This window comes from Phalacrocorax aristotelis, chromosome 1 (genome assembly GCF_949628215.1).
Source record: "Phalacrocorax aristotelis chromosome 1, bGulAri2.1, whole genome shotgun sequence".
NCBI lineage: Eukaryota > Metazoa > Chordata > Aves > Suliformes > Phalacrocoracidae > Phalacrocorax > Phalacrocorax aristotelis.
This window is the reverse complement of record NC_134276.1, coordinates 152,126,140-152,149,520: the sequence shown is the minus strand read 5'-3', so window position 1 is coordinate 152,149,520 and position 23,381 is coordinate 152,126,140. Positions and strand designations below refer to the sequence as shown.

General features: G+C 37.2%; 1 protein-coding gene across 1 annotated transcript in view; it reads left to right on the top strand.

Annotated features, from left to right (window-relative positions):
- Positions 1 to 23,381, top strand: part of IPO8 (importin 8) — a 52,796-nt gene that overhangs the window by 11,702 nt on the left and 17,713 nt on the right. Inside the window, exons 2-16 of the mRNA XM_075116370.1 lie at positions 3,610 to 3,691; positions 5,812 to 5,968; positions 8,252 to 8,410; positions 9,369 to 9,525; positions 10,543 to 10,632; positions 11,422 to 11,516; positions 12,081 to 12,165; positions 14,661 to 14,795; positions 15,575 to 15,674; positions 17,298 to 17,374; positions 18,650 to 18,766; positions 20,991 to 21,080; positions 21,755 to 21,920; positions 22,546 to 22,706; positions 23,149 to 23,274. Coding sequence (XP_074972471.1) covers positions 3,610 to 3,691; positions 5,812 to 5,968; positions 8,252 to 8,410; positions 9,369 to 9,525; positions 10,543 to 10,632; positions 11,422 to 11,516; positions 12,081 to 12,165; positions 14,661 to 14,795; positions 15,575 to 15,674; positions 17,298 to 17,374; positions 18,650 to 18,766; positions 20,991 to 21,080; positions 21,755 to 21,920; positions 22,546 to 22,706; positions 23,149 to 23,274 — 1,797 coding nt within the window. The remainder of the gene's footprint in view (positions 1 to 3,609; positions 3,692 to 5,811; positions 5,969 to 8,251; positions 8,411 to 9,368; positions 9,526 to 10,542; positions 10,633 to 11,421; positions 11,517 to 12,080; positions 12,166 to 14,660; positions 14,796 to 15,574; positions 15,675 to 17,297; positions 17,375 to 18,649; positions 18,767 to 20,990; positions 21,081 to 21,754; positions 21,921 to 22,545; positions 22,707 to 23,148; positions 23,275 to 23,381) is intronic.

Here is a 23,381-nt window from a genome sequence, read left to right as displayed (position 1 = left end):
TGTATTTTTCCTGCTTATCTCTCCTAGTATTCTAGTCCTTTACATATAATGGTGTTCATCTTGCTGTTTTTCAGTGGCCCATCCGAGGCTTTCTTGGATGTCATCTGTTCTATGCCTAATCAAGTGGAAGAGAAAATAGGCAAAAAAAGAGATGTGTTTTCTGATGTTTTGAAGAGTGGAGCTGTGATGCTGAGGTGGGGAAGAATGTCTGTTAGGCCAAAGGTGAAAGGACAGAGTGCAGAAAGCTGTACAGCTGCAGTGCACACATCCTGAGACGGTGGACGCTGGTGGAACAAGATGTGTGGGGACATATGCATCTCCTTGGGCATTGTTGTAAATTTTACTCAGTTGTATCTTACCAGTGCTGGATGCCTCTTCAGTTTAGCTGCTAGCCTTGCACATTGCTGTACCCCATCCTCCTAATCCCAATGGAAATGAAATGAGATATTCCTGTGATCAGTCCTGTGATTCATGCAAGAGTAGTCAGCACGTGTTTTACACAGCTTTAAAATAATTGTTCTTTAGAAGTACTCAGTGAAAGTTTATCTTTTAAAAACTTGTACTTTCTCCTTCAAAGTAAACATATGCCCCCGTCGATCAACACCTTCATAGGAAGTTTTACTGAATCACAACAATGTGAATGCAAGGCAGTGTAATTATTCACAAACCGCACAAGGCACCGTGCTGCGTTACGGGAGTTGCGCTGAAGGCCTTTTTCAGCCATCCGGTGCCTCCCTGTGGCTCCTGGGCACGGCTCTTCAAAATCAGCAGCTAGCTTTCCATTCCTGCCGTGGGACTGAAGGTGTTCCCACTCTCCCTTTGTAAAAGTTCAGGTGCAGCTGTAACAACACAAATAGCTGTCTTGCTGAACTCATCCAGCTCTAAGGTCTCTTCCTTCTCTTTCCGTCTACACAGTGCACACCTAACAATTGCTCTGCACCTGCACGCGAGATATGTATAGCTTTACTTGCTGGTGTCCAGGAGCCTGTTGTATGGTTTCCTGAGCAAGGCAGGGAAGGATACATCCCAAGATCACAATTAGCATGACAACTAAACCAACGAGAATGTGCTGGTATAGGAAAAATGTTGCTGTATGCAGCTTTTTAGAAAGTCCTCTGTTCCAAAAATTGCAAGCAGCGTGTAGTTTTCCTGACTGGGTTTGTTGCTGCACAAGTGAGCAGGGTGGTATTTGAGCTTCACAAATACAACAGAATCGGGTGTCTTGTTTGTAAAATAGGCCCACAATCTCTGTCGATGTCTGCAGCGTTTGTGTTTCTGATGATGAGTAGAGAAGGAAGCTATGTAAAAATGTGAATTATGGGGTGGAATGAGGAAACTAGGGCATTGTTCAAAGCTATGATGTAAAGGTAATGATAATAGTATGGAGTGAAGGATTTAGTGGGAGCTTGATACTGTGTCTCTGTGGCCTCTTTAGGGTTGTCAGTATATGAAATATAAAGGAGCCCTCAAAGCAGAGTGCTGGTAGTGATGGGCACCCCCACACACACCCCGAGACACTGTGCGTACCTTCCACATAACATGTCTTTTATCACTCCAGGTGCTTGCTGAGAGCATTTGCTCTGCAGGCCAAGTAACCGCATTTGTATGTATCCTGGCAAAACTTCAGGGACAGCAGTTGTGCACCAGCACAAGTGGTACCAATAAAGCTTCCTGGAGTAGCAGTGGCTTTAATGTTGATTCAGTGAAGGCTGTTTGAACAGAGAAAGGGAAGTAATTTACACTGTTATCACTGTGTCCACCCTAGATGTGGTACTGATAGGATTACTGCAGGAAAAAACAAAACACCCCCCAAAAGGTTGCATTCTTAATCAATGTGCTTTTAGTAGTAAAAGCTGTTCATAGACTGCGTCTGAGGACAGCATATTGGCACTATTTAGAAGAAAAAAGATGATCAGCGTTCATGCACATTTCTCCTTTTCTGTGGTGCTGGGATTCCTCGTGCTTTCCTTATCTCCGTAGGAGTCCGGTGTTGAGTGCTGGAGGCTGCTGCAGCCTACTGCAGCCCGGTGGGTCAGAACCCACCAACGTTGTACAGATTCTGTCCGGTAGCGACTGAAGGACAAACTTTGGACTCAAGTATACTGGCTTTAAAGGTTATCTTTGGAATCCAGTACGCTTCAGCCAGTTGATGTTGAAAGCTGGTATATCAGAGTGTCCATAACTAAATGGAGTTATTGTGCCGGCTGTTACAGTTCTTGCTTTATTTGGAGCATTGCTTATGGATAATTAAGGTTTATAGGGAAGGGAATTGCAGGAGAGTATGCTTTTCATTTGCCATTACTGCTTTTATCTGAGATCTGAGATTACTCTATAAACATCAAATGCGTCTCTGAGCACAGAGTAGGTTAGAATTACACTATCATTATAATGAGCAAAATGAGGGCCAGAAAGTTAAGTGATTTGGTAAAATTACAGAATGATAGGATTGTGGTGCAGCTGTTACACTTAGGCGTCATGAAAGCAATGTAACTTTACCTCATTATGGAAGTGCTAGATCAAGGAACTGGGTGGATGAAGAGCAGAACGTACCTCTTATTTCACAGCTTTCAAATGAAGCAAAGAGTACAGGAGGATGTAGTATACTTGTACTTAAAGCACAACTCTGGAAACAACCACAGAACTGCCACGCATAATCTAGCTGGGAAGAAATACTCTAAAAGGTGAAATAAAGCTTCTGCCATCTAGCCCCAAGAAACATCTTTCTTTGAACATAAAGCACATGGATCTAAGTGATGAAAGGTCTGACCTACTAGTAACTACTGATGTTGCCAAAGCTTAGCAGTAACTGCACCATGCTGAGTCAACAATCCTTCACACTGGAGGGCCGCTGTTGAATGACAGCAGTATAATGCTATCAGATTTTCCTATCTTTTAAATCTGGCATGCTTTGCTCAGAAGTTCAGTGAGCATTGTTTTCTCTTTGAAATTCTTCAGCTGCGTGGCTGATGTAGTGTTTGAAACGTTCCCAGGAAGGCTGTGGGTTTTGAAATGTTATCTGTCTATGCATGATTTTAATTAAAAATGGTTATTCCACTGTGTTTCCCCAGTTTTTATTTTTCTGTTAAGATGCGCTATACATCTAGTCTGTTAAAAGATAGCTGTGTAATATATGACTACTGCAGATACTGTTTACACTTGAAAATAATTTAAAATGGTTTTCTTAATCTCTTCAAAATTCAGTATTGCTGTTATGCCACAATCTATTTTGGAAATAAATGGTACGTATTGATGAAACATGTCAGTGTCCATTTGACTTATGAGGTTAAGTTAAATAATTCAAAGACAGATCTGTAGTGCTTTGCATTTTGCATTCTGTGAATTATTTAAATATTCAGTATCACTAATGTCTAATAGAGAGCTTTGTCACATTACTTCTTCTACCCGTATGCCATTAGATGCTCAGCTTTTACAAGTAATTATTTGGATTGCAGCAGATCTGGGTAAATCCAAGGGCTAAACCTTTCATACTTAATGAGGAGAGTCAAAGAACACTTCAAAATCCTTAGTTTGTATTTCTTATAAAGCTTTTGGTAATACAGACTTATTTTAACATAGTGATTTGCTAACTGTGTTTTATATGTGTTTCAGTCCTATAAGATCATCAATTTTGCTCCAAGTCTACTGCAGATCATAGTATCAGATCAAGTTGAATTTCCAGTGCGTCAAGCAGGTGAGATAAATGCCGTATTTAATTTTATTTCAGTAGAAAGTCAGTCTGTTAGTTTTTCAACAGAGAGTTGAGCTGTTGTGATGTAAGTTCATGTTTGTTCTGAATGTGGAAATGAAAAGGATCTGTCTTTGCCATTTCTTTCCTACATGAGGGTCAGATAAAAGCATGGGTATAGTGTTGAGTCCTGCTTTGGCTTCCCTGTGTTTGTAGTGATCCCTGCTGGATTGCTGTGATACTGATATGAAAAGAGAGTGTTTTCTGCTCAAAACTGAGTACCCAGGGAGCCTTAGGTATCCTTTCTTCTGGTGGTGAAGTAGTAGTGATGCCAAGACAAGTGGGAATTTAAAAAAAAACAAAACTTGGATCTCATTTGAATACATGTTTCTCTGTTTGAATTCCTTTTTCCTGGAGAAAAAAAAATCAATCTTCTGAAAAATGAAAAAAACCTGTAGTTCCCTAAGCCAAGGGTAGCCACATACACTTAGTATCTATGGTGTCTGCTCACAAAAGTAGATATGAAGGAAGGCCGTATCAGTGGGAAGTTATACATTTATAGTCTGAGAATGTCTAGAAAGATTGTCTGACTGTGTGTGTGAGTTCAGGTGTGGCGATGCAGGTAACTTTAAGGTATATGTGTAAGATCGTATTCTAAATTCTCGTAATCTATTTTAACTAATCCTATAGAATATTTTTGACAGATAAAGGAAGTATTCAGCTTTTTCAAGAAACTGATGAATACTGTTTCGTTCACAGCTCTGTTTTTATCCTATGGAACAGTATTTCCCATAGAAGCACTGTTGGTTTTTTTGTACAGACGCTGTTAATCCCCTGAGTGTGTTGGGGCATGCTGACATATGCTCTTTGTCATGCTGGCGTGTATTTTTTCAAAGATAATCCAACTTTGAATGGCATTGTTAAACCATTCTGTAGTAAAGTTTGATGCTTAATCTAGACTCCATAAGGTCATTTTTATAAACCAATCTTTCATTCCAGTATCATTCATGAAAAAAACAAAGCATGTAGAACACAATTTTTAAAATTTTGTTGTTTTTTTAATTTAAATTATTTTTTACAGAGTAAGGGTATAAAATAGAAAAGCACATTTAAATTATATTTGTAAGTCAACAGAATTCCCTTGGAATTTTTTAAAAGCCAAGAATTTGTATAACAAGATCTATGAACAAAGTAAATTAAAATCTCGGGCTGGTCTTTTTGGACCTGTTTCTTGTCTGAATATTTTGGCACATCATAGACAAAGCACTTTTATTCCTTTTGTGCCTATGAAATATTTTACAAACTACATGTTTTCATACTTTGTAATTTGTCATCACCAACAAAAAATATTGTACCAAAGGATATCTTATTTATACTTTACAACCCTAGCTGGTAATTGACCAAAATAGTACAGGGGTAAGAGTTTATTAAGAACATTCCTTTAATGTGTTATACCATATTTTGTGTGTTTCCTAAAGAATGCCTACAGGCATTTTAGTAGTGAGGCATAAATGCTGCTTTATTTTCAGTTGAAGATTAACTTTATTTTTCATGGTTTTTCATGTGAGACAGAAGGGAACAATTCTAAAGGATTATGGGAAATCCTAATCGTGAGATAAAGCTTAGGGAATTCATAACAAACATTTCTGTCTGAATAGAAGGCAGGCCACGTGCCAGTTTCATACTGGGCATTTCCCCAAGCAGAGTGTCCCATCTGGGTGCGCAATGATTTGTTTACATGAGCCTTCCAAAACTTCACTTACTGAGCTCGAGTAGTTGGGTTAGGGATGAGTAAAAATGCAGATAAGTAGTTTTGTTTGCTTGTTTAGAACAATGGAATATTATGTCCATATGGAAGACTGCTGTAATAAAGAATGTATCCCAATAGAAGCTGACTGAAATACTATCCTCTTCTGTTTAGAACCAGGCACTTGGGTCTGATCTCATGTGGAATCACAAAAAAAATGGTTTTCTGACTCGGCTGTGCTTCGTGCCTGTAATTGTTAAGAGATCATGCAGTCGTTTTCAGTTGTCTGTTCTACTTTCAGCTGTACTACATGTGGAGCATAGAGTACTGTGGAGATGTGTTAGAATTAACTTATTATTTCCCCAATGTTTATACTTAGCTGCCATTTACCTGAAGAACATGGTGACACAGTATTGGCCGGACCGTGAGCCACCTCCTGGCGAAGCAGTATTTCCGTTCAACATTCATGAAAATGATCGTCAGCAGATTCGCGATAACATTGTAGAAGGAATAATTCGTTCTCCTGACTTAGTGAGGTACTTTATATTTTGCAGAGATATTTCTATAGCTCAAGTTTTCAGACCTACCAGACCAGATGTAGTTAATGTGAGAATCTCAATTTCTTGGCAGATGAAGCAAGTACTCCTTTTGAAAATGTAATAATAATCAATTTTACCATATTTATTTGCACTTGTTTTTCAGAAATGTGTTAACCTGACTAAGAGCTCTGTGATGTGATTTGTCCTCTTATGGTGTAGTTTAAAGTGTCTTCTCACACTTGCTGTAGTGACAGCCTGTCTATTTGGCTGATTTAGAGCAGAGAGTATAGAGGGTTATCTGCAATACAGAATTACCCATTCAGAGAAATACTGCCCAAGATATTTTTTGGTTTTTTTTTGTTTTTTCTTAGTAGCCCTAAGAATGTTAGCATTCTTGGTTTTATGATGTTAAAACAATGAAGAAATGCTGTTCTCTTTTTGCTGGAAGAAGAGTTAAGATTCACAGACATACTATGATCTATGATTGTTCGCTACTCTAATTAACGTGAGGTTGATAGGATGGGGCTAGGCCGTAGTGTATAGATGTTCATCTTTGAAAAACAGAAGAAAATCTTCCTCTCCCCTCCTCTCCACCAGCTATGTTCCCAAAGATGTATTTTTTGTCAGTAGTCATATCCAGAGGAGGAGTGATTGTCTATAGATTGAAATTTGGATTAGAGAAAACACTTTAAAAAAACCAATGAAACCCCAGAATGCATTAGGCTGCTGTAGTGTTGCTGTCACTGGAGGTCTTTATGAATAGATTAGACAAACACCTGCCAGGACTACTTAGATCCTGCACTGAGACAGGAAAATGAACTGAAATGTTGTTTCCAGTTCAGCTTTTCTAATACACTCTGACACAGACATGTAGAATTCTCACTGAAAGAGATAGTTGCTCTTTGCCAAGGTTGAGCTACAAGGTAAGGAAGCTTGTGTTGTTTCTGTGATAATGTAACAAGGGCATGTAGTTTCCCCTGCCGTCATGTCATAAATACCAAGGCTAAGTTTATACAAAAGAACACAAAATAATGGAAGTTTGAGGAGTTTTTTTGCAAACTAGTACAGGCATAATTTCATGAGCTGATATTCAAAATGCCCTGACATTACAATGACAATCTACATCTAAACGGATTGTTGAAAACTCCGGGACACTACAGCTCCATGAACAGTAACGTCACCATCAGGAAGGCAGAGCTCAAATTCCTCCAGAGGCCTCTGTCCGGCTGCGGGGAGAAAAACTCCGGGACAATCCCCTGGAGTAGAGGGTTTCTAAGTATTGGTTAAACTTGTAAATTTGTCAAAGATTAAAAAAGTCAAAGAAACTTTACTAGAACTAGTCTGATGCTGTAATACTCACATTTTCACTGTTTGATTGTGAGAATAAGGAGGGAGGAGGAACGAAATCAGCAATAAGCACAAACTCCAAAGGCTTGAGGGGGAAGGTAAGTTTGTACAGAGCTAAAAGAATCAGTAGGTGGAGGGTACCTTATTGAACTGCTTTGTAATAGTGGCTCCTTGACTGCAAGAGGATACCCAAGGAAAACTAAATATAGAAGAACCAATATTTTCTGCAGGCTTTTTTTTTTTTACATTCCTTAGCAGAGCCAAGAGTATTTATTTACAGCTTCTAGTTCAGAGCCTCCCAGCTTTTTCAGTCACACCTTACCTTGTCAATTAACAGTCTTGTCTTCCCTCACCATTGTAAGTGGCATCTAAAAGTGTGTGGAGGGAGAGGGATGGCAAGGTGTTTTTACCTAATTGGCTCTGCCATATGCTTCGGAGGTTGAGAAGTGCTGTTCTAGAAGATCCCAGGAAAACTGTAATTTCATGAGGAACCTCCGGCTTGGATCATAACACAAGCCAAAATTGTTTAATAAAAATGTACAAATTTCTGTTTTTGTGGTTGCTTTCAGCCTCATAAGCATGTAGAAGTATAAACATTCATTTTCAGAGTACAAAAGCCATCTGGTTTCACAAGCAATTAATTGTTTTCAAATATTGCCTGACAGGTGTGGAGAGGGAGGAAAAAGGGAGAAGAGTAGCTAAAATGTTCTGAAATCAGTTTCTTCCTTAAAGTTGAATCCCCTGGGATTTTTTTTCTTGCTTTTCCTCTGCCACGTCCCAGAACTCTTTCAGTGCTGTCAAAATGTGTAAGATAACTGTCTAATATGTATATTGTGGCCAATTAACCAAGATTTGGGATCTATCCTTTAATATTAAACACTACGTCATGATCTTATTTACTTGTAATGTATTTCTTTTTCCCTCCTGCCATAGAGCCCAGCTGACAATGTGCCTCCGTGCTATCATTAAACATGACTTTCCTGGCCATTGGACAGCCGTGGTAGACAAGATAGGCTATTACTTGCAGTCTCAAAACAGTGGGAGTTGGCTTGGGAGCCTCCTGTGCCTGTATCAGCTGGTGAAGACTTACGAGTAAGTTGATGTCCATCAGTAGATGAGGAATCGGTACTTTTAGTCTCAGCTGATTACTGAGAATGACATTCTTAAGAGCACTGGCTGTTCTACAGGAATTCAGATGGAAAATGGGAGTTAATAGTTGTCATATGCTTCCTTTTCTGCAAATAAATGAAAACTGTTCATCTTCTTTATATCATCAGTGAACTGAAAGCAGAGATGCCAGCAATAATTTGTATGAATTTACTGACATTTTTTCATGAGGCTTTGTACTTTTGATCTGATTTAAACCATCTCTGAAAAATTGCTTAAATGTTTATAACTTCTTTTGTTTGAAGGCTCCCCAAATGCTGGATATATGAATGCAAGTTATCTTCTACTTCTATGTCATGAATACAGTACTGTTGTCTTATAGTCCTATTGCATACTGTTACCTGTACCATCCTCCTGAGAGTCTAAATCCACAAAGCGTAAATTAGAAGTGTAGTGTGCTCTCTCACTCATTTTTTTAAAATTGTCTGTTGTTAGAAACATAGGTGTAAACAGCACAAAAGAAATGTACATGGAGAAAGAAAGAAAGAATCTTTCAAAACAAAGGAATCATCTTTCCGTTTCAGTTGCTGTTACTCCTATTTTTTCAGCACCCAACTTGGGTTTGGCATTGGTACGAATGTCAGGGAAATTCAAGTTGTTGCTCCTCTGAGCTGGCAATTCAGTAATAAAGAATATTAGTTATTCCTCCCAATACCTGAATTTATATAAGGTAACATTTGTTGTTTTTCATTTCTCTGTTTATACGTTAGAGAATTTGCACAAGGTGTTGAGGTGGTGGCTAGAGGAGGGGAGAGTGAATGAGCGATTGCTGGATATTAATTAATATTTTTCTTAGGGTACAGAAATTAAATTGCTGGTGGGGAATAGGCATTAGAATCTCCAGTGTGTAAATCCTGGACCAACATTTTTGTTTCCTTTGCAGATACAAAAAAGCAGAGGAGCGAGATCCTCTCATAGCAGCAATGCAAATATTTTTGCCTCGGATTCAGCAGCAAATGATCCAGCTTCTACCTGATAACTCCCATTACTCTGTACTGCTTCAGAAACAAATCTTAAAAATCTTCTATGCTCTTGTTCAGGTTGGCATCTGTGTAAAAGAAACCCAAAACTTTTACTTTGCTGGGCACAACCACCCCCTTCAGTACACTCATGGGTGTGATTGACTAAGAATACCAGTTTGGATGGGAAGAGTCATGTACAATAAACAGGTTTTATAAAAAGATGATATTTTAAAATTTTTCTACCTAAAAACTGATCAGATGATTGGCCAGATTAGATTTTTAAAGAACCTAGGTACTTTGGCACATCCTATCTGTAAGCTTACTGGAGAAGTGTTCCTATTTTTATACAGTCACACATAACTTCCTATAAACTGTGTGGGTATCTAGACTGTGCTGGTTGGCCTCTGAAAGTGCCAGTAGTGCATATTGTAGTATAACTGTCAAATAGTTCACTTCAGTAGGTGATGTTTCTCATTATCTTCTGAAGATCTGGCAGCAATTATTTATCGAGGCACATGCATTTTACAGAGATGAGTTTGGCTTTAACAGGGATGAATTTGGTGAGGAAATACTTCTAGAGAAAGAGAAAGAAAACAAGATCCTACATAAGGGGTAGCCTGAAAATTCTTAATGGGGGTCAAAAAGCTAAAATAGTTTGTTATTAGTTGGGGGAGGATGAGAAAGATCCCAAGATCCTATTTTATTTTTCAGTAGCTTGCCTGAATATTGCCACTTTGCTTTGGATTTCGTAGGAAGTATGATTCACTGGATAGTGGCTAGGTGGTAATTAGGAGTACATTTCACTGACTAAAATGCTATTGGTTTACCCAAGCCCTGTAGTATAACTACGGCCATGGTCCCTAAAATTCAGCTGGGCTATTGTGAAGAAGAGGAAAAAAAAAAAAAAAGAACTGGCAAGTTCTCAGACCAAGGAACTTCCCTCAAATTGTGTCTGCTCAGAAATTCCTCTGTAAACTGTACTTTACTTAAAACCTCATCTTCCTCAGAATTTAACTACTGTAGAAACATAGTCTACCTTTTTCAGAGAAAATGATGATTTCATAACTGTGCTTTGGGTTTTTTTTCTTATTTTAGTATGCATTGCCGCTCCAGCTGGTGAATAACCAGACTATGACTCAGTGGATGGAGATCTTCCGTACTATCATTGATAGAAATGTACCTCCGGTAAGTTTTAGTTTTGTAAAGACCTCTGATACTTGTGTGTTGGCATTTGAGGAACAGTCAGTGTGAAGGTTTTCTAAGTGTTCTTTTGTTTTAAGGTGTCATCTATTTAAGATTCTTATCCTTGGAATAAGTGGTGTTTCTGACAGAAACATGTTTGAGGTAGTGACGCCATGTAAACTCCAATCTGGGATATTTTGGAAGTTGCCAAATATTTTAGCCAGTTTCTCTCAAATAAGAATCAAAAGCTCATCACAAACCTATAATTTTTCTTCGTTCCTCTTTTTCTTTCATCCCTCCTTCATATTTCCTGAAGAACACAATAAAAATAGTAATTAAATTCATGTTTGTGTGTGTGTAACATTAACTGGCATTTCCTAAGTTTTTTTTGAAATCTATTTCACAACCTTAACATTGTTTTATTAGCTTTTGCATTAGTGTACGATTAGGGTGTGAACATTCGGAGGAGTTAGTATCATGCTTAATTTTTATGCTAGAGTGCATGCCACTGTGTAGTGTTCAAGTGTATGTGAAAGTTTCCACTTTCTAAATATGCATAATTTTGAAAATTAAAGTACAGGCATTGTACAAGTATTGCACATATACAGTTATATTGACTGTTGTAATGACTAGTTAAGATATTTGAAAGTTCCTGAATGTTATATAACTGTTAACAGAATCAAAGCTTTAGTCGATGCTGTGCATTTGTATTAATTTACTTGGCAAGGAATGTTTAAATCATAATTTCTTTCAACAATACAGCTAATTTAAAATAAATATATTTATTTATAGGAGACTCTGCAAATTGATGAAGATGATAGGCCAGAGCTGGTGTGGTGGAAATGCAAGAAGTGGGCATTGCATATTGTAGCTCGCCTTTTTGAACGGTAACAAACTAACAAACCGGTTAAAAACTGAGTTGGGGTTACAAGTCTGTAACATTACTTGAGGTGCAATTAGACAAGACAGTTTAGTTGGTTTAACGGCTCATGGTCACTGAGGAGGTATTTCTGCTGCTGTCCTCTGCGTTGCACTGACACAGCCATTGGTCTGAGCTCTTAGTGGAATGATTTGACTCTCTAAGATGGCAAGAAGATTGCCCCACAGGAAGAGGTTTGGTTTTGTTTTGATTTTTTACTGCATCCAGCTACAAGTGCTTATAGTCTCAAATATAAAGGCAGGGGAAGATCTGAAAAGAAATCCATAAACGTGGAAGTTACAGAGCTTGTGACAAAAAGTTGGCTATATTTATTTGACTATAGTATTCTACCTTATGAGAATCTAAGAAAAGTGGGGCATTATATGGGAAATAATAGCTTAGAAAGAACCTGTGGGAAAGGATTCCTTTGGGGGTGGAAGACTCAGGGGTTTTTAGTGTTTTAGAAAATACTGTGTTTTCCTAACACGGTAGTCTTCTCACAATGTAAATAAGTGTCCTCTTCTTTTTAAAGGTATGGGAGTCCTGGAAATGTAACTAAAGAATATTTTGAATTCTCAGAGTTTTTTTTAAAAACCTATGCTGTGGGCATACAACAGGTAAGTACAGTTCATTTATTTCTGAATTAGTTTATTTTGGCTGAACAAATGTGTTGTTTTCAACGGTGTGCTTGTATCGAAGTTCATTTATTAAACAAAAATGAACAGTCAGGTTTTCCTTTTAGTGATAGAGAAGTTCTTTAGAACTCAGTGCCATACAACTCAGGTATAATAACAGACATTTTCAGCAATTCAAAAGGACCCTGCAGGAAGGTTCTCAGAAAAGGTGAGCGCTGATAAAACAGTGTTATCATCATGTATAAACATTCTAGATATAGCTGAGAAAAAAACCTATTGATGCAGAGGCCTCATGTCATAGAAGGGTGTGTTTTCAGGCCAGTCTTTAGTAAGTGCTTCTGCAGCAAATAACTTAGGCACAGTAATCCAATGATACTGTTTTATTTCAGGAAGATACAAGCAGATTAGAAAGTGTCTGGAGAACAGCAATAAGAATTATTTTATACCTGGAAAGCATATTTTATGAAAATACACTGTAAATTCAGAGTTTACAAGAAAATTATTTTTGTTGGGGAATGCTCATTATTTGTGATTAACATGGTATTGTTGAGGCAGTTCTTGTCAGTTTTCTGTGTTTTCCTGCCAGCCCAGCTGTGGGCCTCTGGGAACATGGACTTCCAGGCTTTCAGCATCTCCCTGGTTTGGTGGAATGGCTAAAGCAGTTGGGTCCCTGAAAGCCCCAAGAGTGGTGGCTCCCAGGTTCAGATGTTTTTGGCACAGTTCCTCCCATTTCTCATTCAGCCTGCCATATCCTTGATGACTAGGAGCAGTAGTTCCCAGGCTTTTGGCTCAGCTAAAGCTCTTGGGTGTCCAGGCTTTTGGGTTATGTATTCCAAATAGGCTCCTAAGAAGCCAGGAGAATGCAGTATGCTTTCCTGCGCATGATTCTGGGCTCTTGATTCCCTTTGGCCTGTAAACTTTGAAAAACACCTGGAAATGCTGTTTTTCAAGTGACAGGTGTTTGGATAATATGTATTTCCAGAATATGTGGCTCCTCAGCATGCTGCCAGATAAAATAACCCTGACATGGCTTCTGCAGGCTTCATACAGTTTCAATTTCCAATATCTTTGATGCAGGCTGTTGTCACTTCAAGTCAAATCTAAACTAGATTTCAAAATACCAGTATTGCCTGCAAAACAAAATTACTTTTCTCTATCCAGTTTGGTGACAGAATAGTTTATCCATCAGCATATTAGTTCTCTGTAAATATGTAAATGTTAAGAACTAAAGAGAGGAATGGTTGTGTTAAGGCTGTAAGCTTTAAGTGAAAAGGAAAACAGTCTAGTGTCTGTTCTAAACTCCTTGCAATGTTTAACTCCTGAGAGGAAGAATAGAATCCCATGAGCAGTTGTCATTTGAAATACTTGAAGTTTGTCTGTTAAGAGATTAGGCTGTGTAGCAGAGGGAGCAGTTTAGTTTTCAAGATAAATGAACTAGGCAATCTGCACATTTCTCCCATTTCTGGCTTTTAAATGCTGATTTGTCACCTTTCCTTGCAGTGTTAGTAAGAATTCTATTGTGAATATTACATTACTAAGCCTTCATTACTTATTCATCAGTTGTTAAGTGATGACATCGTGCTAGGACCAATATGAGATAGACAATTCTTGCCCAAGGAGCATATTCTATAAAAGACTTGAGATCAGACTTAGTACTCCTAATGAAGGAGTTATGTTCAAAAAAAGATTTATTACAATGTTGTGAAGAATTATGAAGTAGAATTCTCCTTCTGAAAATATATGGCTTGATATTTTGTTATGAATTGCCCTTGATTTATATTGTTTCATGTACATGTCATGTACATGACAATTCTTTACACTTACTAATAGTTCATCCGCCATAAGTGCAGATCAGTGGCTTTGACTGTAGGTTTTTCTTAGTAGAGCGAGCCTTTATATTAACGAAGCTTTGTGTGATACAGATAGTATCATCTAGCATGCTGTCACTATCTGATGGTTACAACGGGTAATTGACGTTAAGGGTTTTGCACCTCTTCTGATTCAGTGTTTTAGGTGCTAACCTATTTTTCTTTCCCAGTTTAGTATTTCTATTCTTATCACTGTTCTTCCAAAGTAATTTGTCTTCTTTAGGGGCCTGTCCTTAAAAAGTGAACACAGACACTGCTAACAGATTTAGAAACCAGTTTGAAAATCTCACTGCGCCTTTTTCTTATCTAGTGCAAGTTTTACTGAGGCCTGTGTAAACTGTGAGCCTGTGAATACTGAAGTGATCACATGGTGGAGCTAGTAGTAAAGGTAGACATGTACATAAAACGCTTGCAGGACTAGGTCCTTAATATTTAAATGATTTATGATTTTTGGATCAAAGGCATTACAGTGATTACTAACACTAGAACCTCTGCTGCAAAACTAATTAATCTGACCACGTACATTCACTGAAGAGGCGCTCTGCATGTCTATGCATGAGAGAGAATTTTCAGTTTTCATTAAAAAATATCAATTTGTCATTTCTTTAGGTTCTCTTAAGAATCTTAGACCAATACAGGCAAAAAGACTATATTGCACCACGTGTTCTTCAGCAAACATTAAATTATCTGAACCAAGGGGTTATTCACTCTGTGACGTGGAAGCAAATGAAGCCACACATACAGGTCAGTAAACCCAAAAAACTCCACCAGTTTTGCAATTTTAAGAAGGTTTCATGAATATTTCATGCAGTAATCGATCTAGGCAAAAAAATTGCATTTCTACGTGATGTGGTTTTTTTCAGTATTATGACTACCTTTTATTGCAGATATTGTTAACTCAATTAAATATTCTGTTCCTTAAGTGTTTTCATTTTTTAAGTCTGCCAGACAGTCATAATGTTCTGGGTTTTATTAGTTGCTAGTGTTCAGAACTGTCTATAGATTTGGAAATTCTTAATTGATTATAGTGCAAAGATAGCAGGCAAAGTGAATATGAACTATGAGGAACTGAACTCTGTTTCAAGGTCATGCTTTATAAGTGAACTAAGAACAGGCAAAAAGTGATTTTCATGCTTTTATTTTTTCATATCATAAGATCCCCTGCTGTAGTTAGTTAATCCCAAGACTGTTAAGAGGAAGGACTCTGAAATCCGTTCTCATGTTAAGTGCTGCACTGGTGAGATCCTTCTGCAGAATGCGATGTTCTGCTGTTCATAGACTATGTCCTGAAGTATATTTTGTGCATGGTACTCTAGATTATATAATTACTGCTGCCTGGGACTGTTGCAGAAGGAAAATATGTATATTGTAGGTTTATTTCTGTTAGCCAGAATAAAAGAGGACTGGTTAAAAGAATTTTACTCTTCAGAAAAGCAGGTCTAGTAAATAAGTGCATAGTGGAGGGAAGCTGTACTGGAATTTGATTTTATGTATACTTATGTGTATTTGACTTCTAATATTAGAGTATAACAGAAGAAGTGATATTCTCTCTAATGTGCTACAAAGATGAGGATGAAGAGCTCTGGCAAGAGGATCCGTATGAATACATTCGCATGAAATTTGGTAAATGTTTGTGTTTAGCATTTATTTTCTGCTTTCATCATAACTGTACACTATAGTCTCAATTAACAGCATGGCCACTGTAACGTGTCTGTCTTCACCAGCGTCCTGAACAATAGGAAGAACAACATTATTTTCTTAAATCCCACCCATCTGTAGTTAAAAGATGATTCTCTTAATGTTGTTTTTTCTACTTCACATGTGCTAGTGCAGCCCAGATGGATGGGCTTGCTCACTTTTTAATGCCAGTTTCAGAATCCTGAATTGCAGATGTGCCAGCTGTCTGCAAGTTCTTGCAGCTCTCACTCTGACCAGAAGAGGCCCAACTTGCTCTTTCCCTATTGAAAATTGTTAATGTCTGCAGCGGTTTTTTGCCAGTTATTATTATACAATTGCAAGATAACGAGATATACGTATTCTTTCAAAACATGCAGTGCAAAATCTTAGGAGCATCACATAGGACCATATTATGAATAACTACTTTTATTGGAAGAGTCATGTCATTGAAAAAGAGAAGAGTACTTTAAAAATGTAGGAAATTTAGCTGGAAAACTGCGGTAAGCTGGGCACCACAGAGCTATGTAGCATTTGGGAATTTTTAATTAGCTGATTTGGGATTAGCATATGTGAAAACAGAATATAAATGTTCATAGAATAATTAAAAAAATGTGGAGAATTGTTATGCAAAAAATGAATCACTATAGTGCTGATATCTGGGGTACAAATACGTTGCTGGTTTTAGTATATGAATTTAGTTCTTTCTGTGTAAGCAGTGAATCCTATTTTTATAGGTAGCTGAGATAGTTAAATACATGTTTAAATTGTATTGTGGAAGGTAAAGAAAAAAAGGAAGCATGAAAATACATTAAACTGCAGTTTAGTGAGGCACATCTGTGTTTGGAACAAGAATTCCAGTAGTCCGGTTGTATTTCTTAATCATGTTTTATCTTCATGTTCTCAGGAAAAGTTAGTGTATAATTTTAACTGCATTTTAAGGTTACTTTTTAAGATCTTTTTATCTAATTCTATTTGTGTAGGGATGTTTGGATTAGAACGTGTTTGGCCGCACAGGGTTGTGTGGTTTTTTTGTTATAAGATATAAATTATATTTTCAATAGGATTAAAGGAGTTTTACTTGTAATGAATGAAGCTAAAATGCTTCAACTTTCAGTGGATTTAAAACCACCCCAGATCCAAGTAGTTTTTGCATACAAAAAGTTTCCCATGAGGTTTTAATAAAATCAAGCTGAAAATGTGTACATATGGTATACAGATGGTACTGGAATGTATTGTTGTTCTTCCTATAGTGGTTTTAATTAAAAAAGAGCCAGGATTTTTCATCCCCTAACTACATGGTCTCAAAAGAATTAATGAATAAATAACGCGTTCCTAATAAAGCGAATTACGAGTGGTCAGTAGATTCGGAGGCAAGAAGTAAATGCTTTCATAAGCTACGTGACATAAGCTTGGGTCTGACTCTTCGACCATGAAGCAAACACAACCATATCAATACTTTTGAAGTTACAGATTGACCCTGATTTTGTGATATCCCACAAACAAGATGGTTTATAAAAATTTTATGTCATTCAGAAAAGGATTTTTTTGCCTTTTTTTTTATTTTGTTAGATGTATTTGAGGATTATGCATCCACTACAACAGCAGCACAGAATCTCCTTTATACTGCTGCGAAGAAGAGAAAAGAGGTATGGAACTAGTGTTTTTTAGTTATCTGAAGTTTCCTTAATTATGTAATTTTCCCTTAAATTTGAAGATGCTACAGGAACCTAGTCACGAAAAATCTACTTGTTAATCCATAGTCAAATGCTTTCCTGGCTGAGTGTTATCAATTTTGGGAAAATTAAAATATGTGTGTATGTATAAATAAATAAATCAGTGGATTCCTCTTGCAGCTTTAAAATAAACCTGCCAAATACAAACAGGGTTGGAATAGATGTACTGGTATTTTCCCAAGTTTACACACAGCCTCTGTCATGGGTATTCTGAGCTTCCCAAACTGTAGCAGGGGAAAAGTGAACCTGATCCTTATTAATTTTCACTGATGCTATTTAAAATCCTGTTGACAGCAATGAAATTAGCAAGAATTGAACCAATGTCGTACAGCTGCTCTTTAAATGAGGGCATAATTTTTCTGTAGATCTTTCTATACTTAGAGTGATCTGTACAAAAGTACCTGGTCAAACCCTGGAAAGCATATGTCAGTTTGCTAAAACAGCGAACTTTTTTCTGGGTACCATTTTAAGATCCAGTAAACATGGAGCTCTGTTTCCAGCTGGGTTTTCAGAGAAGAGCATAGTCTTTACATCAGGTGGAATAGCCTGTGACCTTTCTACTTCTTTATTGTCAAAACAGTCCTTGCCCACAGACCTCATTTTCATAACTTGTACTGAGACTGTCAAAATGACATAACATCTGAAAAGCACATAACGGGTGTGGGAATGACATGAAACAATTGGTTTTGCCAAGAAACCTTTCTAAGTCTAGTCAACTTTAGAAGTTACTGCCCAAATCAAACAATTAAAATAAGTCTATGAGGTTTTAGTCCAAGCTGTTCTTGAATATTTATATATTCATACATACATGTGCACACACATGTATTTATATAAGTGTGAGACAAGCCAGAAGAGAAGTTAAGGAAAAAAAATGGGTGAGGTACTGTTTGAGCTTCTTGCCTTTTCATGACTTTTTTTGATTTGCCTCAAGACAACAACAAAAATACTTATTTACCATTACTAACAAGGAGTTTCAAAGAGATTAATTTAATTTTGACAAGTTTGCCTGAAAAGTTGAAAAAAGAACCTTCTAAATTTTAACTATGGAAAGATGCTACACACAGTACCTCACAGTTGCTTTGGCCAAAATAAAATTTCTTCTTAAAAAGGTCATATGACGTTTTAACTTAAACAATGCTATTAGAATAATTCGACAAAAGGAGATCATGTGTTTTCTGTCTTGCATAGGTATTACCAAAAATGATGGCATATTGCTACCAGATTCTGACAGAGCCAAACATTGATCCAAGGAAAAAAGATGGTGCTTTGCATGTTATAGGATCCCTAGCAGATATTTTACTGAAGGTAGGTGGGTAAAGCAGTAAAAAAGGTTTGTAATTCTTACTATCAACAGCCATTTCCAATAAAAAAGTCTTAGCATATAAAGGACGGCTAGCCCTTAGCCATATTTATAAAGTCTGTAGAGAGAATGCACTATGCAATAAGAATCTGAAGGTTTGTTTCTTTAAAAATATTAACATTCTTTCCTGGTTTTTATATTCCGATTTTATATGCAGATTTTTTTTCTCAGGTTTTTCCAAAGCTCTGTTTGTTTGCTACAGAACAGTCCCTTGGTCCTCTCCTGCTTTACTAGTAAAATAGAAGGGTGTTAAAAAAGCAAACATGCATTCCAAAGCCTGCACTATTGTGGGCTGCTTCTGCTTCCAGAAAAATGTTTACTTAACATGTTGCAGGAATGTTTTGTCTAGCTTTCCAGCTTTCTTACCCTGTGATGTGTGGCTTTAAGTTTTATTTCATCAGCCAGTTGGGAGTTTTGAAAATAACTGGAAAGAGCACAGAGTTTCTATCCTTCCTCCATTTTTTTGTAGATAGTATCTTCAGAATTTTGATGATTTTTCTGGAATTTGAATACACATTTAATCCACACTGTTGCTCTCTAATGTAATATTGATTATGGTTTTCCTTATGCTTTTGTAGACAGTGGAGTCCAAAGTATGCCCTCTTTCCATGTCAAAAGTAACTGCCAAAAAGTTATCACTTTTAGCATGAGAACGGTGGCCTCATGCTAGAAGCTTCCTTTTAAAAGTAATTTATTTTATTTTATGTGACTTTTCTCTCTGCGCAGGATGTGTCTTTATGTTACAAGCAACATCCTACCAACATATACTATCTATTTTTCACTAATGTACCAACCCATGATCTGATCTGAAATCCTGAAACATCAGTAACTTTTGCAGAATTTTTGTAGATTACGTTGGATTGTAAATGCCCTCGTCATGCTGGAGGAGGATATTGCTTGTGTTGTTAGGAGCCTTTCATACTGACTGGTGGTTTCTAAACTCATTTATACCTGTTCTGGGGATAAAAAAGGGATTTATTCCAGTATACTGCTCCTATTTGAAATTTTCAATCTTGAAAGATGAGTTTCTAATATACTTTATAAAAGAGTAATAACCCCCAAACACTGCAGACTCCTCTCAACTCTAAATTACTTGTGTTTGGGATTTGGCACATTGAAAAATTCCATGAACTCTTTCTGCATAAAATACTCGACTTGTAAGTGCTTTCTGGCTGGTGAGCTGACTGTGCTATAGATTGTCAGGAGCTCGTAGATGCAATGACCCTGCCTTAACCACCTGGCTCTCCTCAGTGGCTCCAGTTTAATACGCACAAACCTCTGGCCTGTGTGCGCAAGGAGAAATTCTTTCCCATTCTCTATGGTTTTTTCCCTGCTCAGTTCTCCATCTGCCTCTCTGAAGGTTGAGGAATCAGTGTGGGGAAAAAAATGTTGTATGCATTGGTGAAGTAGAAGTGTAATCACCAAAGATACATTTTGTATTGAATGTCCACTTTCATCCTCTTCCTATCTTAGCCACTGAATCATTCCTTTAGATGGTAACACAGTCCCCAGCATATATCTTTTCTAGTGTCCTGGGGCTACAAGTGCTAGGAAAGTCCCAAGTCTCCATGCTGGTGGTCCTGGCTTCCTGTGGATATCTTGGGATTTGCCAAGGCTGGAATAATGAAGGATAATTTTCATCAAATATCCTTCTCCAGCAAAGGAGAATTCTCTCACAAAGGAATTACCATAATGCATTAATAAATATGAAAAAAAGATGTGAGTTACTCTTGTAGTGTGTAAAATAATTAATTTTGATGCTTGTAGTAAGAGTAGGTCATTTGAAACTCAGATCTGTTTCATACTAACCTTATACTTATCTTCAGGTGTGTATGCACTCCTTTGAGTGGAGGTACTAGGTTATTGATCCTAATTAATTTTCAAGAAAAATCAGCTTGAATCAATTGCCTTAAAATGAAAATTCCCGTTTACAGTATTGTAATGAATATTATAGGTACAGTTCTTTCACTTACCTGGCTTTGAACTTGCTATGCTTACGAGGTTTGTTCAGTTCAAGGTACGAGATCCAGATCTCTTTGTGAGAGAATACCTTTATTACACAGACAAGTAATTGTATTTCCCATGGTTGATAGTTGAAAGCGATTACTGGCTACAGTGAAGTATGTAAAATGAATGGTCTCCAAAATTAATTTTTATTTACCGCAACAGAAGACTGTCTTCAAGGATCAAATGGAGCTGATGTTACAGAATCATGTATTTCCATTGTTCATGTCTAACCTGGGGTACCTCAGAGCTAGAGTAAGTCCACCAGTTATATCAATTTCAGTATTTGCCACGATTCTTTCCTTTGCAGTTTGACTTCATTCTGAATGTTAATGAAAGGAATAAAGCAAACACATAGTAAATTTTCAAATAACAACCTTGTACAATAATTTTTCAGCTTTGCGATTTAAAAAATTATTTGTCAGTTAAATGAATTGTTGGAAAGTCTGTGTCGTACTATCGCTTACCTCTTCAATCAGACTGGAGAATTGGAGCAGTGGTTCTGGCCCTTTAGTGAACATTTTTCATCAGCAGATATCAGTAACTAGAGTGGCTGGATGGCTGTGAAGAATGGGTAGTGTAGATAATGTCAGTTTCAGTGTAGCTTGAAGAAAAACCAGAGTGCCCGTATCAGTCATAAATGAACAGTTAATTTTCTTTAATTTCTGTTCTGATTTTTTGTCTTCAAGAAGGACCAAAGCTATGAATGCCAGTTATGGGCATACTGAATTTATTGGAATTTGGGAAAGGAAAATAAAGAACTGCTTGAGTGCAAAAACTGTGTTACATTTACTGTATGAATACACCATAACTAAGAAAAAAAAAGGCAATACATGCAAACAGAGAGACAGTTAGCGTTGAATCAGTAAAAAAAAAAAAATGCTAAAAATTGCAGTAGTTCCTAACTTACTTTTCTTTCTGTCATGCAGTCCTGTTGGGTACTTCATTCATTCAGTGCTTTGAAATTTCACAATGAGCTAAACTTGAGGAATGCAGTAGAGTTGGCAAAGAAGAGCCTGATTGATGATAAGGAGATGCCTGTCAAAGTAGAAGCAGCCATAGCTCTTCAGACGTTAATAAGCAACCAAGAGCAAGGTATCTACGGTGATTCACCAGTTGTATCACTTATTTCCCCCCCCCCCCCCCGCCTCTTGTAGAGATGACGAGGTTGGTGCAGATTTATCTAAACAATTCTACCATTTAAAGACATAGATTTCAGAACATGTCATCAGGGTTCGACAGCTTCACTTCCTCACTAGTTACTGTATATATTCCAGAATCCTGACTTCAGGTTTTCACAGCGGGTCTCTGCACAAAAGAAGTTAGAATCAACATATTTCTATTAGTAAAGTAAATAGTACCTGTCTGCTTTTTCTTTAGTGAAGTGAAATAGTGTGTATGTTTAAGAATGAATGCTGCCTGCGTATGAGGGCATGTAGTCCTCCAAAACAATGGATTTCTGTTGTAGCTGGCATTTTAGTATTGAGTGTGGTAAATGTACAATTTTTTTACTTTGTTAGTCTACTAGTTACGGGCTGTAGAAGTGCCTTGGGTGGGTTTTTTGGCTTCCTTTTTTTCCCCTTTTTTTTTGTTAGTGAATTAAACTTAAAAAAATTAATTAATTTGTTCAAGAGTAGTCAGTTACCTAGTAGTTTTGAGATACTATATATTTGTGTTTTGTGGCTGGTTGATTTCACCTAGTTTCAATTGGTTTTTTTAGCCAAGGAATATGTGAAGCCGTATGTAAGGCCAGTTATGCAAGAGCTCTTGCACATTGTTAGAGAGACGGAAAATGATGATCTTACTAATGTAATCCAGAAGATGATCTGCGAGTACAGTCAGGAAGTAGCTACTATTGCCGTTGACATGACTCAACACCTGGTAAGAGACAATAGTAAAATAACAGTCCGGTCAGAAGCCTAGTTTGGTAAACATTTAACAAACTTTGAAGTTCGCATGGTTTAAGGTAATCTTTATAAAGGTTCACCTATAGTATTCACAGGTTTTTTTTTTTATCTATGAAGTATCTTTAAAACCTATAGTTTTTTCAAAGATACTGAATTTTGTCACTGGTTCTAATGAGCCAAGCTCTAACTATTTAACATTTCAAATGACTTAACATAGCCAGACTTCTCAAAAAGAGAGGAGTTTTTAATTTTCTGTACTTCCCTTTCAAAAGTAAGGAACATATTTTGCAATGCTGACAGCCCTTACAGATAAGGCATTGCTGCTGTTGCGTTAGCTGTCTTGGTTTTGAATGACAAATTAGAAGTATGAGTTTGCTCTTGACATTCAAGTTTGTTGTTGTTTTTTTTTTTCAAAGGCTGAAATATTTGGTAAAGTACTACAGAGTGAGGAATATGAGGAAGTAGAGGACAAAACAGTTATGGCCATGGGCATCTTGCACACAATTGACACTATCCTGACAGTTGTGGAAGATCACAAGGAGGTGAGATTTTCTTTTATACATCTTTCCTCCTGCTTTTCCCTCATGGCCTTCACTGATGACAACAAGCACTTCTATGTATGTTGCATCACTTGAGTCAACATGAATGC